Source organism: Bombina bombina, chromosome 1, assembly GCF_027579735.1.
Source record: "Bombina bombina isolate aBomBom1 chromosome 1, aBomBom1.pri, whole genome shotgun sequence".
In the NCBI taxonomy this organism is placed as follows: Eukaryota; Metazoa; Chordata; class Amphibia; order Anura; family Bombinatoridae; genus Bombina; species Bombina bombina.
This window is the reverse complement of record NC_069499.1, coordinates 264,975,879-264,993,934: the sequence shown is the minus strand read 5'-3', so window position 1 is coordinate 264,993,934 and position 18,056 is coordinate 264,975,879. Positions and strand designations below refer to the sequence as shown.

General features: G+C 39.8%; 1 protein-coding gene across 6 annotated transcripts in view; it reads right to left on the bottom strand.

Moving 5' to 3' along the window:
- Nucleotides 1-18,056, bottom strand: part of CDIN1 (CDAN1 interacting nuclease 1) — a 644,910-nt gene that overhangs the window by 344,294 nt on the left and 282,560 nt on the right. For all 6 annotated transcript variants that reach the window (XM_053697949.1, XM_053697953.1, XM_053697951.1 and 3 more), the window contains one exon: nt 14,321-14,388. In XM_053697949.1, coding sequence (XP_053553924.1) covers nt 14,321-14,388 — 68 coding nt within the window. The remainder of the gene's footprint in view (nt 1-14,320; nt 14,389-18,056) is intronic.

Below are 18,056 nucleotides of genomic sequence, written 5' to 3'. Positions count from 1 at the left end.
CTTCCAGAGACTCAAACCAGAAAGACGTAGCAGCAGTGACTGGGGCAATGCATGCAAGGGGCTGTAGAATAAAACCTTGTTGAATAAACATTTTCTTAAGGTAACCCTCTAACTTTTTATCCATTGGATCTGAGAAAGCACACCTGTCCTCGACAGGGATAGTAGTACGCTTAGCTAGGGTAGAAAACATAATTTATGCTTACCTGATAAATTCCTTTCTTCTGTAGTGTGATCAGTCCACGGGTCATCATTACTTCTGGGATATTACTCCTCCCCAACAGGAAGTGCAAGAGGATTCACCCAGCAGAGCTGCATATAGCTCCTCCCCTCTACGTCACTCCCAGTCATTCGACCAAGGACCAACGAGAAAGGAAAAGCCAAGGGTGAAGTGGTGACTGGAGTATAAATTAAAAAATATTTACCTGCCTTAAAAACAGGGCGGGCCGTGGACTGATCACACTACAGAAGAAAGGAATTTATCAGGTAAGCATAAATTATGTTTTCTTCTGTTAAGTGTGATCAGTCCACGGGTCATCATTACTTCTGGGATACCAATACCAAAGCAAAAGTACACGGATGACGGGAGGGATAGGCAGGCTCTTTATACAGAAGGAACCACTGCCTGAAGAACCTTTCTCCCAAAAATAGCCTCCGATGAAGCAAAAGTGTCAAATTTGTAAAATTTGGAAAAAGTATGAAGCGAAGACCAAGTTGCAGCCTTGCAAATCTGTTCAACAGAGGCCTCATTCTTGAAGGCCCAAGTGGAAGCCACAGCTCTAGTAGAATGAGCTGTAATTCTTTCAGGAGGCTGCTGTCCAGCAGTCTCATAAGCTAAACGAATTATGCTACGAAGCCAAAAAGAAAGAGAGGTAGCGGAAGCTTTTTGACCTCTCCTCTGCCCAGAGTAAATGACAAACAGAGAAGACGTTTGTCGAAATTCCTTAGTTGCCTGTAAGTAAAATTTTAGAGCACGGACTACATCCAGGTTGTGCAGTAGACGTTCCTTCTTTGAAGAAGGATTTGGGCATAAACAAGGAACAACAATCTCTTGATTGATATTCCTGTTAGTAACTACCTTAGGTAAGAACCCAGGTTTAGTACGCAGGACTACCTTATCCGAATGAAAAATCAAATAAGGAGAATCACAATGTAAGGCTGATAATTCAGAGACTCTTCGAGCCGAGGAAATAGCCATTAAAAATAAAACTTTCCAAGATAACAACTTTATATCAATGGAATGAAGGGGTTCAAACGGAACGCCCTGTAAAACATTAAGAACAAGGTTTAAACTCCATGGTGGAGCAACAGTTTTAAACACAGGTTTAATCCTGGTCAAAGCCTGACAAAAAGCCTGGACGTCAGGAACTTCTGACAGACGTTTGTGTAACAGAATGGACAGAGCTGAGATCTGTCCCTTTAATGAACAAGCAGATAAACCCTTTTCTAAACCTTCTTGTAGAAAAGACAATATCCTAGGAATCCTAACCTTACTCCAAGAGTAACCTTTGGATTCACACCAATATAGGTATTTACGCCATATCTTATGGTAAATCTTTCTGGTAACAGGTTTCCTAGCCTGTATTAAGGTATCAATAACTGACTCAGAAAACCCACGTCTTGATAAAATCAAGCGTTCAATTTCCAAGCAGTCAGCTTCAGAGAAGTTAGATTTTGATGTTTGAAGGGACCCTGTATCAGAAGGTCCTGTTTCAGAGGTAGAGACCAAGGTGGACAGGATGACATGTCCACCAGGTCTGCATACCAAGTCCTGCGTGGCCACGCAGGTGCTATTAGAATCACTGATGCTCTCTCTTGTTTGATTCTGGCAATCAATCGAGGAAGCAACGGGAAGGGTGGAAACACGTAAGCCATCCTGAAGTCCCAAGGTGCTGTCAGAGCATCTATCAGGACTGCTCCTGGATCCCTGGATCTGGACCCGTAACGAGGAAGCTTGGCGTTCTGTCGAGACGCCATGAGATCTATTTCTGCCCCAACGTCGCAGTATTTGGGCAAAGACCTCCGGATGAAGTTCCCACTCCCCCGGATGAAAAGTCTGACGACTTAAGAAATCCGCCTCCCAGTTCTCCACTCCCGGGATGTGGATTGCTGACAGGTGGCAAGAGTGAGACTCTGCCCAGAGAATTATCTTTGATACTTCCATCATAGCTAGGGAGCTTCTTGTCCCTCCCTGATGGTTGATGTAAGCAACAGTCGTGATGTTGTCCGACTGAAACCTGATGAACCCCCGGGTTGTCAACTGGGGCCAAGCCAGGAGGGCATTGAGAACTGCTCTCAATTCCAGAATGTTTATTGGCAGGAGACTCTCCTCCTGACTCCATTGTCCCTGAGCCTTCAGAGAATTCCAGACGGCACCCCAACCTAGAAGGCTGGCGTCTGTTGTTACAATTGTCCAGTCTGGTCTGCTGAATGGCATCCCCCTGGACAGATGTGGTCGAGAAAGCCACCATAGAAGAGAATTTCTGGTCTCTTGATCCAGATTCAGAGAAGGGGATAAGTCTGAGTAATCCCCATTCCACTGACTTAGCATGCACAGTTGCAGTGGTCTGAGGTGTAAGCGTGCAAAGGGTACTATGTCCATTGCCGCTACCATTAAGCCGATTACCTCCATGCATTGAGCCACTGACGGGTGTTGAATGGAATGTAGGGTGCGGCAAGCACATTGAAGTCTTGTTAGCCTGTCCTCTGTCAGGTAAATCTTCATTTCTACAGAATCTATAAGAGTCCCCAGGAAGGGAACTCTTGTGAGTGGAACGAGTGAACTTTTCTTTTCGTTCACCTTCCATCCATGTGACCTTAGAAATGCCAGCACTAACTCTGTATGAGACTTGGCAGTTTGAAAGCTTGAAGCTTGTATCAGAATGTCGTCTAGGTATGGAGCTACCGAGATTCCCCGCGGTCTTAGTACCGCCAGAAGAGCACCCAGAACCTTTGTGAAGATTCTTGGAGCTGTAGCCAATCCGAATGGAAGAGCCACAAACTGGTAATGCCTGTCTAGGAAGGCAAACCTTAGGTACCGATAATGATCTTTGTGAATCGGTATGTGAAGGTAAGCATCTTTTAAATCTACAGTGGTCATGTACTGACCCTCTTGGATCATAGGTAAAATTGTCCGAATAGTCTCCATCTTGAACGATGGAACTCTTAGGAATTTGTTTAGGATCTTTAAGTCCAGGATTGGTCTGAAAGTTCCCTCTTTTTTGGGAACCACAAACAGATTTGAGTAAAACCCCTGTCCCTGTTCCGATCGTGGAACTGGATGGATTACTCCCATTAACAAGAGCTCTTGTACGCAGCGTAGAAACGCCTCTTTCTTTGTCTGGATTGTTGACAATCTTGACAGATGAAATCTCTCTCTTGGAGGAGAGTATTTGAAGTCCAGAAGGTATCCCTGAGATATTATCTCTAGCGCCCAGGGATCCTGGACATCTCTTGCCCAAGCCTGGGCGAAGAGAGAAAGTCTGCCCCCCACTAGATCCGATCCCGGATCGGGGGCCCTCAATTCATGCTGTTTTAGGGGCAGCAGCAGGTTTCCTGGTCTGCTTGCCCTTGTTCCAGGACTGGTTAGGTTTCCAGCCTTGTCTGTAGCGAGCAACAGCTCCTTCCTGTTTTGGTGCAGAGGAAGTTGATGCTGCTCCTGCTTTGAAATTACGAAAGGAACGAAAATTAGACTGTCTAGCCTTAACTTTGGCTTTGTCCTGAGGCAGGGCATGGCCTTTACCTCCTGTAATGTCAGCGATAATCTCTTTCAACCCGGGCCCGAATAAGGTCTGCCCTTTGAAAGGTATATTAAGCAATTTAGACTTAGAAGTAACATCAGCTGACCAGGATTTTAGCCACAGCGCCCTGCGTGCCTGAATGGCGAATCCTGAATTCTTCGCCGTAAGTTTAGTAAGATGTACTACGGCCTCCGAAATGAATGAATTAGCTAGTTTAAGGACTCTAAGCCTGTCCGTAATGTCGTCCAGAGTAGCTGAACCAATGTTCTCTTCCAGAGACTCAATCCAGAATGCCGCTGCAGCCGTGATCGGCGCAATGCATGCAAGGGGTTGCAATATAAAACCTTGTTGAACAAACATTTTCTTAAGGTAACCCTCTAACTTTTTATCCATTGGATCTGAAAAAGCACAGCTATCCTCCACCGGGATAGTGGTACGCTTAGCTAAGGTAGAAACTGCTCCCTCCACCTTAGGGACCGTTTGCCATAAGTCCCTTGTGGTGGCGTCTATTGGAAACATTTTTCTAAATATCGGAGGGGGTGAGAACGGCACACCGGGTCTATCCCACTCCTTAGTAACAATTTCAGTAAGTCTCTTAGGTATAGGAAAAACCTCGTCGGTACCGCAAAATATTTATCCAACCTACACATTTTCTCTGGTATTGCAACTGTGTTACAATCATTCAGAGCCGCTAACACCTCCCCTAGTAATACACGGAGGTTTTCCAGTTTAAATTTAAAATTTGAAATATCTGAATCCAGTCTGTTTGGATCAGAACCGTCACCCACAGAATGAAGTTCTCCGCCCTCATGTTCTGCCACCTGTGACGCAGTGTCTGACATGGGCCTAATATTATCAGCGCACTCTGTTCTCACCCCAGAGTGATCACGCTTACCTCTTAGTTCTGGTAATTTAGCCAAAACCTCAGTCATAACAGTAGCCATATCCTGTAATGTGATTTGTAATGGCCGCCCAGATGTACTCGGCGCTACAATATCACGCACCTCCCTCTGAGCGGGAGATGTAGGTACTGACACGTGAGGCGAGTTAGTCGGCATAACTCTCCCCTCGTTGTTTGGTGAAATTTGTTCAATTTGTACAGATTGACTTTTATTTAAAGTAGCATCAATACAGTTAGTACATAAATTTCTATTGGGCTCCACTTTGGCATTGCAACAAATGACACAGGTATCATCCTCTGAATCAGACATGTTTAACACACTAGCAAATAAACTTGCAACTTGGAAATACAATTCAATTAGAATAATATTAAAACGTACTGTGCCTTTAAGAAGCACAGAAGATCTATGACAGTTGAAAATTAATAAATTGAAACAGTTATAGCCTCAATCCTTGTAAACAACACAACTTTAGCAAAGGTTTAATCCCATTAGCAAAGATAACAAATTCTGAAAGCAGGAAACAAATTACAGAATAAACGTTTTTTATCTCAGTCAAACTACAATTCTCACAGCTCTGCTGAGAGAAATTACCTCCCTCAAAATAAGTTTTGAAGACCCCTGAGCTCTGTAGAGATGAACCGGATCATGCAGGGAATACAATGAGTTGCTGACTGAAATATTTGATGCGTAGTAAAAGCGCCAAAAAACGGCCCCTCCCCCTCACACACAGCAGTGAGGGAGAACAGAAACTGTCAGAAAACAGATTAAGCAACTGCCAAGTGGAAAAATAGTGCCCAAACATTTATTCACTCAGTACCTCAGTAAATGAAAACGATTTTACATTCCAGCAAAAACGTTAAACATAATCTCTAGTTATTAAACAGCTTTATGTATTTCTTACAGTGTAATTCTAGTGAAGTACCATTCCCCAGAATACTGAAGTGTAAAGTATACATACATGACATTATATCGGTATGGCAGGATTTTCTCATCAATTCCATTATCAGAAAATAAAAACTGCTACATACCTCTATGCAGATTCATCTGCCCGCTGTCCCCTGATCTGAAGTTTACCTCTCCTCAGATGGCCGAGAACAGCAATATGATCTTAACTACTCCGGCTAAAATCATAACAAAAACTCTGGTAGATTCTTCTTCAAACTCTGCCAGAGAGATAATAACACACTCCGGTGCTATTTTAAAATAACAAACTCTTGATTGAAGATAAAAACTAAGTATAATCACCATAGTCCTCTCACACATCCTATCTAGTCGTTGGGTGCAAGAGAATGACTGGGAGTGACGTAGAGGGGAGGAGCTATATGCAGCTCTGCTGGGTGAATCCTCTTGCACTTCCTGTTGGGGAGGAGTAATATCCCAGAAGTAATGATGACCCGTGGACTGATCACACTTAACAGAAGAAACTGCTCCCTCCACCTTAGGGACTGTCTGCCATAAGTCCCGTGAGGTGGCATCTATCGGAAACATTTTCTTAAAAATAGGAGGGGGAGAGAACGGCACACCTGGTCTATCCCATTCCTTAGTAATAATTTCTGTAAACCTTTTAGGTATTGGAAAAACATCAGTGTACACCGGCACTGCATAGTATTTATCCAATCGACACAATTTTTCTTGCACTGCAATTGTATCACAGTCATTCAGAGCAGCTAAAACCTCCCTGAGCAATACGAGGAGGTGTTCAAGCTTAAATTTAAATGTTGACATATCAGAATCAGGTTGAATCCTCTTCCCTGAGTCAGAAACATCACCCACAGAAAGAAGCTCTCCTTCCTCAGCTTCTGCATATTGTGAGGGAGTATCAGACATAGCTACTAAGGCATCAGTATGCTCTGTATTTCTTCTAACTCCAGAGCTATCTCGCTTTCCTCGTAACCCAGGTAGTCTGGATAATACCGCTGACAGTGTATTATACATGACTGCCGCCATGTCTTGTAACGTAAACGCCATGGGCGCACTAGATGTACTTGGCGCCATTTGAGCGTTAGTCCCTTGAGCGGGAGTCAAAGGGTCTGACACGTGGGGTGAGTTAGTCGGCATAACTTCCCCCTCGTCAGATTCCTCTGGTAATTAAGTAATAAAGACCATATTTTGTCTTTAAAAAATTTAAGTGAAATCAGTACATTTGGTACACATTCTAAGAGGGGGTTCCACCATGGCTTCTAAACATAATGAACAAGGAGTTTCCTCTATGTCAGACATGTTTAAACAGACTAGCAATGAGACCAGAAAGCTTGGAAAACACTTTAAATCAAGTTAACAAGCAAAAAATAAAAACGGTACTGTGCCTGTGAAAAACAGTGAAAAAAAGCAGTAAATCAAACAAAATTTTTACAGTATGTATAATAGGCTAAAAGAGCATTGCACCCACTTGCAAATGGATGATTAACCCCTTAGTTAAAAAAAACGGATCAAAAAAACTATATAGACGTTTTTTAACAGTCACAACTCTGCTGTGGCCCTACCTTCCTAAACAAACGACTTTGGAAAGCCTAAGAGACCTTTAGAGAGGTCCTATAGAATTCAGGGGGACTCCTGGAGGAAAGCTTGATGTCTCAGTCTGTAAAAGTTACTGCGCAATAAAGCGCTAAATTAGGCCCCTCCCACTCATGTCTAAACAGTGGAAAGCCTAAGGAAACTGTTTCTAGGCAAATTTAAGCCAGCCATGTGGAAAAAACTAGGCCCCAATAAAGTTTTATCACCAAAGCACATATAAAAATGTTTAAACATTTCAGCAAACGTTTAATATTGAAAAACTATAAGAGTATTACCTCTGAAACTAAGCATGATTTTTAACTGCACATACCTCATAGCAGGATAACCTGCACGCCATTCCCCAGCTGAAGTTACCTCTCTCTTCAGTTATGTGTGAGAACAGCAATGGATCTTAGTTACAACCTGCTAAGATCATAGAGATCACAGGCAGATTCTTCTTCAATTTTCTGCCTGGGACAAAAATAGTACAACTCCGGTACCATTTAAAAATAACAAACTTTTGATTGAAGAAAAAAACAACTACGTTTCACCACTTCTCTCTTACTACTTCCATGCTTGTCGATAGTTGCAAGAGAATGACTGGATATGGCAGATAGGGGAGGAGCTATATAGACAGCTCTGCTGTGGGTGATCCTCTTGCAACTTCCTGTTGGGAAGGAGAATATTCCACAAGTAATGGATGATCCGTGGACTGGATACACCTTACAAGAGAAATAGCAGGCACTACTCGGTTAGGATAAAGTAAAAAAATGCAAACTTTATTGAAGCCAGTAAAAAATGGAGTGTTTAAACACAGAGGACATACACATAAGGATAGTCTTACACGTTTCACGCCACTTAGTGGCGCTTAATCATAGACTACCAGTCTATGATTAAGCGTAACTAGTGGACGTGAAACGTGTAAGATGATCCTTTTGTGTATGTTCTCTGTCTGGGAACACTCCATTTTTTACTGGCTTCAATAAAGTTTGTATTTTTTTACTTTATCCTAACCGAGTGGTGCCTGCTATTTTTTGCTACCACAAACTCTGTTTGCACATGTGCATTTAAGAGAGACTGGGGAAGCCTGCCCTTATCTCTTCCCTTAAAGGAACACTAAACCCAAAAAATTTATTTCATGATTCAAGTAGAGAATACAATTTTAAACATCATTCCAATTTACTTCTATTATCTAATTTGCTTCATGTTTTAGATATCTTTTGTTTAAGAAATAGCAATGCACATGGGAGAGCCAATCACACAAGGCATCTATGTGCAGCTACCAATCAGCAGCTTCTGAGCCTATCTAGATATGCTTTTCAGCAAAGAATATCAAGAGAATGAAGCAAAATAGATAATTGAAGTAAATTAGAAAGTTGTTTAAAATTACATGCTCTTTCTAAATCATGAGAAAAAAAATTGGGTTTCATGTGCCTTTAAGGTGGTTTAGCACTGATTCAACTTAGTTACAATTGCAAAGAATGCTTCTCCTATCACAATTGTTTATGCAAAACTGATAATCCACCTTTTACAAACATGTGACTGCTGAGAATCTTAGGTGGGAGGGTAAAGTAAACAAAAGTTTGCATAAATTGCCTAAAAGTATTAAACCAAACCTCCCTGGGAGAAAGTGAAACAAGCACACTTTTTAGATGTATTTTACAGCAAAAGGCAGCAAAATATATAATGAATGTTTATTGCATAATGTTTCACTTGCAATAATAAAACATTTGTATACGTTGTTGAAGTGTCAGGTTTAATGGGTCCTTTAAATGCATAATATGTTTCCCCAAAGTATACTTATCTCTACCGTGAAGCAGTCCTCTTAAGTATGGCTTCTTTTTCAAACAGCATGTCCCAGGCTCACTGTCTAATTTCAGCAAGCCTGATTGTGCCATTGAATTACATATATCACACTCCTGCTCTAACTAAAGCAACTATATTGGAGGAGGATGGCTTCATGGTAGAGGTAAGCATACTATGGGGGACATATTATGCATTTAACAAGTAAAAATAAATCATAAGGATAACATTTTCCCCTACGTTCACTGTCCCTTTAATAAAATACATTTCATGCACCTCCCTCTAGTTATTGGTGCTGCCATTCTGGAACCTAGGTTTCACTGCAGGTATCTGAAGAAGAGTTGCTGCCCATGTGCAAACATATCAGCACTGGAACACAGAAAAGGTTAGATTTTAACCCGTGGCACCCATGACTATAGAAGTGGCAAATAACCTCAATACTAAGTTTATAAAATGTATTTAGTATTTAAAGCAGTGGTCTCAAAGTACCTGGGGTCATATGCGGCCCTCAAGATAGTTTAATCCGGTTATTCTTTGTTTATTAGGTAAATTATTCATTTGGCCCCATCAATTTTTTTAGGGTTCTAAGAGGTGTAACAAGTTGATGTTCTATTTAGGCACTCACAAAATAAATATAAAGACAATCATGCATTGTCCAGTGTAGACTCCCATTACGCACTACTTGGATAAATGTCACTTTTTATTCAGTTCCAAAATGATCACTTGACTCACAAGATATATGTGTATGTCTATTGTGGACTACAGCTTCTACCATGCACTAGTATATACAGTTCCAGAGGACTCACTCTGTTCAAGTGGCCCCCATAGGAGAAGAACACTTGGCCAGTGGCCCACAGATACAATGAGCTTGATACTCCTGATTTAAAGGGACATCAAACCTATACATTTTATTTCATGATTCAGATAGATCACACAAATTTAAACAACTTTCCAATTTACTTCTATTATAATATTTGCCTCATTGTCTTGGTATTCTTTGTTGAAGGAACAGTAATGCACTAATGGAAGCAACACATTGGGTGAGCCAACGAAAAGAGGCATATATGTGCAGCCACCAATCAGAAGCTGGCTCCCAGTAGTGCATTGCTACCAAAAGAACAAAGCAAATTAGATAATAGAATTAAAATGGAAAGTTGTTTAAAAATTGCATACTCTTCATCATTAAAGTTTAATTTTGACTTAAACTGTCTCTTTTCTCACTCTGGTGCTAATGACGGCTCAGAGCCATCATGAGCACTCTCCCACCTTGAGGGAGATCTGGGGGCTCCTAACTGCTCCTACCCCGGCGATCGCGCCTGTCGAGTGACAGGCATCGGCGGGGCTTCACGTGATGCGCGGTGACGTCATGCGCAATTACGTGATGACGTCACAGCGCAACTTTATTTATACTTAACAATGTTAAGTATAAGAGGAGGGGGCATGCTGCTTAGAAGCCTGTATCTCAGGCATCTAAGCAGCTACAGACCCCCAAGACCCACTGTTGGAAAGGTAATCGCCTAGCCCAACAGTATAAGTCTTGGGGATCTGTAAAAAAAATAAAAAGTTAAAAAAACAAATTTCAAAAATTAAAAAAAAACTTAGAAAATATTAGCACCCAGGTGGGAAAGTGCTTAGCAATCAAAGGGTTAATGTTACTAATACTACATGTGCAATTGTGATGACTTCATAATCATGTGGTGTGAACATTATTGAGCCTCATTTAAGAATGCAAGTAGATAGTGTGGTAAGGAATTAGCAACAGTATTATAATTAACCCCTTGTCTGCAAAGCATGCAAAGTTATCATCCATTTTATAAAGCTCTAATATATTCTGACTTAAGTACTATGAGAATGAATATAAAGATCACACAATAATATAATCATTACAGAAAATATTGATACAATAATACATACTTTTTCTATAAAGGGAATATCATACCAGTTTAGTAACACATTCGGGCAGAGATGAATGCCTAAAATATGGTGTAGTGGCGATTAACCACCCAAAAATCTAAAATGGTGGCGCTCGTATTTAGTGCAAACATAAGATGAAATGATAGTCTGTGCCAACATGTGACATAAAAATGTCTATCCAAACAATCATGACAACTCTAATGTCTATATATATCATTTAATGGTGTATGCTACAATAAAGTACAACTCAAAGGTGCACTGCGAAATATGTAATACTATACAAGTATGGCTTAAAAACACACTACTTAAAAAATACACATATTATATGATACTATATTCATATAAGATATTCTAAAGGACAGAGGGGTCATCGGCTCACAAGTTTACCATACTGCTATGTATCTGATGCCCCTACTTGTCTGAGTTAATTACAACACATATGCTCTAGTCTTATCCTTTTGTGTCTCCATCTCTGAATAAGAAAATCCCTCAATACGTCAGGCTATGTTGATCTTTCCTGGTGAAATCCAGGACTATTTTCTTGTGTTGTAACATTTTGTAGAGGTCTATTATGGGCCAAGCTTTCCATCTCCATCCAACCTTAACTAATGACCTGGCTATCTAACAGAGAAGGCTGTGCGGTCCAATCTTAACACCCGCTGTGTTGCTGACACTGCCTTCCCAAAGCTCTCTTTGCTTCACCTTTGATTAGAACTAATGATGGCTCACAGAGGCTGCTTCACATTCATCAACTCAAGACAGGGATATTACTGACTCTCTCTCTCCTGCAAGGAGCACTGACAAGAAGTGGCTGGGTGCAGCCAAACCTATGCACAGAAAAACCCTATAATAGGTGACAGGATCAGCAACACAAGGTCATTTGTGTAAAGATTAGATCTGATTCCTGCAGGGAGAATGTAAGCTATCTGGAACTGTACACAGCCAGGCCAGGCTTCACTATGCTAATATATGGTTGGAGTCTCTGCAATACTACAAGCAATTACATTACAGTCAGAGGAATTATCTGTTAAACACAATCTATAAGCACAACAACTGCTGTTGCCTTGTTATGGACACGTGCAAATATGTTAGAAAAATATGATGTATGCACACATGAAAGTGGGAATCTGGAATATCTATATCATAATTTCCCAACTATAGTACTTGAGATCTACAAATAGGCGCTAAGTAATTAAATATTTCTACTTATAGTGATGGTAAATCCTACTGTTTCACTCCATCACTAAAAATAAAGGCAACCTTCATTCATCAGTTTAAAAAAAAAATAAAAAACGGATGAAAAGGTGCCTTTATTTCGCTGCAGGTTCACTGCTTAGCTAAGCAGCTCTGACGGCCCACGACACTGCTCATTTATGCAATGAGATTACCTTTCCACCTCTTAGCCAATAGCGGTGCGTGCCTTCAGCATACTGCTGATCGGCCTGCACCGTTATTGGCTAAGAGGTGGGAACGTCACCTCATTGAAAAAATGAGCAGTGCCATGGGCCGTCAGAGTCGCTTAGCTAAGCAGTGAAGTTGCGGCAAAATAAAATAATCTTCTCATCAGTTTTTTTTAAATGATGAATGAAGGTAGCCTTTATTTTAAGTGATGGTAAATCCTAGCCTTTTTGAAACACTAGGATTTACCATCACTTTAAGCACAGATGTACTAATTATAACAGATGTAACATTATCTATTCAAAGGATTAACAAATGTACATGAAACTTAGTAGCCATACAGAATATTTAAGAGCCAGCCACACATTGTGTTTGGAGCTACGGAAGGATTACCTGCATTTTTATTTGTAGTAATAGTTTGTTTAGAAGTAAGGTGGCTTTTAGCAGTCATGGCTCAATTGCTGTTAGGATTTGTCAAGCCCTGATACATTCTATAATCAAACAAATTCTTAAAGGTACAAAATTAAACTTTTGTGATTCCAATAGTGCATGTACTTTTAAACAACTTTCCCATTTACTTCTATTATTTAAATTGCTTTGTTTTCTTGGTATCCTTTGATAAAGAAAAGGCTCACGGGCAGCAATGCACTAATGGGACCTAGAGGAACACATTTGGTGAGCCAATGACAAGAGGCATATGGCTGAAGCCACTTATCACCAGCTCGCCCCAGCAGTGCATTGCTGCTGATGAGCCTACCTAGGTATGCACTTCTACAAAAAGAACACATTTGATAATAGAAGTACATTGGAAAGATGTTTAGTGAGTCATGAAAGTTGAATTTGGACTTTGCTGTCCCATTAAAGCTTGCCCTGTGACCCATGAGGACTAGAGTTGAACACACCTGTTATGTAGTTTATTCTACAAGTTGTTGTTTTTTTTTTACAATATATTGTGCAGATTTTGACAGTAGGTACTAATCATTAAGTTGTCTTATATCTGTATATCTGCTTATCTGTGCATACCACCTAAATTTAATTATAGCTTAGGCAATACACTTACAAAAACAAATCTGACTTATGTATTCACTAATGGTGTGGTTTGTTGAAGGACAGTAAAGGTTTTGGATAGGATTAGTGTGTGAAGAGTTAAACCATTAAAGTTCTGAAACTGTACTGATTCATCTTGTTGGCCTATGGGTCTCACATGACCCAGCAATGGCTCTTACCTAATGACAGAGAAAGTAATACTGCGACACATATTGAAGCATTTTCCTTTTCAGCTACTTATTCCATAAAATATTAATTACATGCTGCAAGCGTGCTGTTTATATCATGTATTAGATAACAGAGTTCCTGCTAAGGCACAGATCAATAAGAGACTGCTCAGTAGCTATAATCTTCCTTCTCATGCACTCTCAAACTCACTTCCCCTTCATCCTAAACCTTACATTCAGCATTCCCAGGGAAGCACAACAGTTATCCCATTAAGTGAAAGTGAGGAGCTTCACTAAACACAAATAATCCTTGTGACCAGTTACTGGTAATTACAGCACGCAAAGTCTAATCACTGTAATTGTGACAGCAAAGGCAATCTATACACGATGCCGGAGAATGACAAGGTCCTTGACAACGTCTGTATTGTCATGTGTACTTATATATGTGTGTTGTTACCTTGTGTTCACTGTACCCACAGTAAAGTCCTACAAAAAATTATGGCAGCAAAGAAATAAATAAAAATAGCAAAAATAAACTGCCCTGTTCATTAAACTTGAAAATTAAGTTAAGATAGGTAAACATTTTGTCTTAAAAAATAGGACATTTATGAAACAAAAATATGAGAAGTAAAGAATCAGTTAAGGCAGATTTCATTGTCAAAAAATGCATGCATTTCTGACCATATAAATGATTAAATGTTCAATAAAGTCTTTTTTTCATGTTTATTTCCTCTTTCTGTATGTAAAATCAAGAAAATGTAGGCCCAATATGATCTAAAATCATGATTATTATTTTTATTGAGATTGGATTTGTTAAAAAAAAAATCATACTTGGTCACTGCACTGTACATAATCTTACCTAAAAAAGCCAGGTTTCTCTCCACAAGTTTTTCCCTTAGCAGAACTTCATGCTCAAATCCAACAGAACTAGAGTTATGTTTGTCAAGGAGCTGTATAAAGAAACCACTTTACAAGGTTAAAAAATACATTCTTAAAAACATACTGAAACTTCTTCAAACTCTACACCTCCTTATGCAAATATCCGACACACTCTCCCAAAAAGACATTTTTATATCAGGCATTTATTGTAACGTAATTATTCCTGTGCAATCCCACATAAGATAGGCATTGTTCATACAAATGTATATACCGTCATGCTGAATAATGGAATGAATAAAAATAGATAAATGGGCCCACAGAGGATGGAGGAGTGAGAGAAAGGAAGAAGATAAGTGGAGGACAAGGAGAAATATAGAATAATACAAGAGCTGTAAAGCGATTTCCTAATGTAGTAGTGGCCAATACACTTAGAGACAGTCTATAATGTTACTACCTTTTATTGATGTATCCCACTGATCATGAAGCAAAACTTGTAAATAATATCACAGGCCCAGCTTCCCGTAATCCTCAGAAACCTTCCTGTGAAACAGCCCCCTGCCATTTGCAAAGAGCCGGTCTCTGCGCTTTAGCCCATGCATTTATAATTAAAGTTATATTTAAAATCAATACGCAATCCTTCAGAAGACATTATGCTTTTAAAACCTTAAACTTTCAATTGATTTTTAACTATTTTATGTGCCCTGAAATTAACATGTAATTTCTGAAAACTTTCGCCCTATTCTAACACATTCATATGCACATAAATCACTGCTCTTCTAATATTCGAGAGCCATGTGTCCAACAGAGGCTATGAATGTCCTGAATGCGAAAGAACACATATAGACATTTTCTTAAAGTGAACCGATTTTATTTTTCTCTATCCTGATTTACACACAAAGTGATGCATTAAAAGGTTGCACTAATATTGACAGGAATATTTAAAGAGATATTTTACGCAAAAAAGTGCTTTGTTAAATGACATTAAAAGGTTGTACTAATATTAAAAGAAACATTTTAAGTAAAAAACTTGAGCTATATATTTTTTTATCTTTATACAATATTTTACACCTGCCATATAAAAGACAAACAAAATGTATGCCCAACTGATAGTCACCAATACATTCCAGAACTTAAAGTGATGGTAAATCCTAGTGTTTATGAAACGCTAAGATTTACTACTGCTATAAATAAAGGGGACTTTCAGTAATGTAGTATAAAAAAACCTAATGCTGAAAGTACCTTTATTTACAGCGAGTTTATGCCGAGCTCATCACCTCTGGCCTCCCACGGCAAATGCTATTTTTTGAACAAGATGACGTTTCCAACTCTTTGCCAATAGCCGTGCTAGCCGATAGGCAATATGCCGGATGGCTAGCACACTGAACAAAGGTCTGGCTATCTTGGCAATCTTGTTATGAAATAAGAAAGATAAGACCAAAATATTTGACCCTTAGGGGAAATAGCTGACAAGCCTTTCTCCAGACCATCCTGTACAAACTTGAGTACTAAAATAATTCCAACAGTAATTTTGATAGCATACCAGAATAACAAGGTTTAACAAACCTTATGATAATTACACCTAGTGACCAGTTTCCTAACCTGAATCAAAGTATCAATAACCTTATCAGATAATCCTCTTGGACAGTACTAGGCATTCAATCCATGGGCCATCAAATTAAGAGTTCTGAGTTCATGATAAAAGAAAGGCCCTTGAGTTGAGAAAGATCATTTTTGAGAGGAAGCCACCAAGGTGGCCACAAGGACATTTGAATCAGGTCTGCAAATCAAATCCTGCAAGGCCACGCTGGAGCAATTAGAATGACTGAAACTTGTTTTTCTTTGATTCTGGCTATCACACGGAATAGCAATACAAATGGAGCTTGAACGACCAGGGGACCACTGAGGCATCTATTAGATCCACTTCAGGATCCCAAGATCTGGCACAATATCGTGACAGCTTGTGAATTAAGCAAGAGGCCATGAGATCTTTCTCTGGCAAGCTCAAACTCTTCACTTTCTAGTTAAAAATCTCCTGGTTCAGAGACCACCTCCCTTGGTGAATACAGTGGCGACAGAAAAAGTCTGCCTTCCAATTGTTTACACCTGGGATGAGGATAGCTGAGATCCTGCAATGATTATGTTTTCCCAACTGATAATGTGGGGCACTTTCTTCATCACCAAGGAATTGAGAGTTCCACCTTGGTGATTGATGTGTGTGGTTGCTAGACCAAATGGAAGCCTAACAAACAGGCAACTTTCTTTGGCACTATAAAGAGATTGGAATAAAATCACTGATTTATTTCTGAAGCTAGAACTAAAGCAATTACTCACATTTTTTCTAAATCCTGCACACAAGCCAGAAAGCCTTTGGCCTGAGATTTGGGGGAACCCGATATCTGGGCAGAGGAAGAAGCTTTTTGATTCTTGGATTGCAAAAACTCCTGTTTGATCAGAGCAATCTACTACTCATTTGAAGCTCAGTCTAAGTGCTATTAGACTGTCTTTTTTATCCTGCTCATGCATTTGTTGGTTATGCAAATCTACTGAATTTACTGGTCCTTTAATAACAGAAAAACTAAAGAACAGATAGAAGATATATAACCTTTCGGGAAATTAGTTGATAAACCCTGGTCAAGGACATCTTGTAAGATTTGAATTATTCTTGGGATCCAAAAGGAACACCAAGAGAATCCTTTAGTAGAGCACCACACAAATAAGCTTTCCAAATCTTGTGGTAAATCCTCTGAGCCACAGGTTTCCTAACCTGTATCAGGGTGTTAATCACAGAATCTGAGAATACTCTCAAAACTAGGCGTTCAACCTCCACACCGCTGAACCTAGAGATTTGAGATCCTGATGGAAAAGAGGACCTTGTGATAACAGGTCTTGTCTCAGAGGAAGAAGCCATAGAGGAGATGAGGACATCTGTACTAGGTCCAAATACCATGTCCTGTGGGGCGAGGCTGGAGCAATTAATTTTACTAATGCCAACTCCTATTTGATCTGAGCAATGAGTCCCTGAAGAAGAACAAAGAGAGGAAATAGGTATGCAAGATGGAACTCCCATGGACATTCCAAGGCGTCCACCATGTGAGCCCTTGGATCTCTTGATCTTGCAAAATACTTTGGAAGTTTGTGATTTAAGTAGGAAGCCATCAGATCTATATCTGGTAAGCCCCATTTGATCACCAATTTATTGAATACGTCCTGATAGAGACCATTATCCTGGATGAACCGATTGAAGGTTGAGGTAATCCGCATCCCATTTGTTGACACCTGGTATATGAATCTGTCACAGAAACTGATGGAAGAATAAACTGTTTCTGTAAAGAGGATATGTCCTGCAAAGTTGCATCATTCATTAGTTTAACAGCAGTTTGCAAGAATTGAGAATGGGTAATCCCCTTTGGTGGGTGATAACATTGACTATAATAGATTTGCAGATAAGAAAAACAAAGAAAACAGTGTAAAAATCAACGTTGTAAATTAGAGAAATGTATGTATTAGCCTGGAACTATGACTGAATATAAGCTTGTGAACATCGCTTTGTTCAAAGGCCTAGGAACGGACATACAGTAGCTCTTAAAACTTGCCTTATGGGATGGTGCCCATTTAGAACTTTTGCTTTTTACAATAAGAATTTTTTTGCAGAATATCAGAACACAGAGGCAGCAGAAGAAAGCACATAACTAAGAGCTTTGTGATAAGAATTGTCT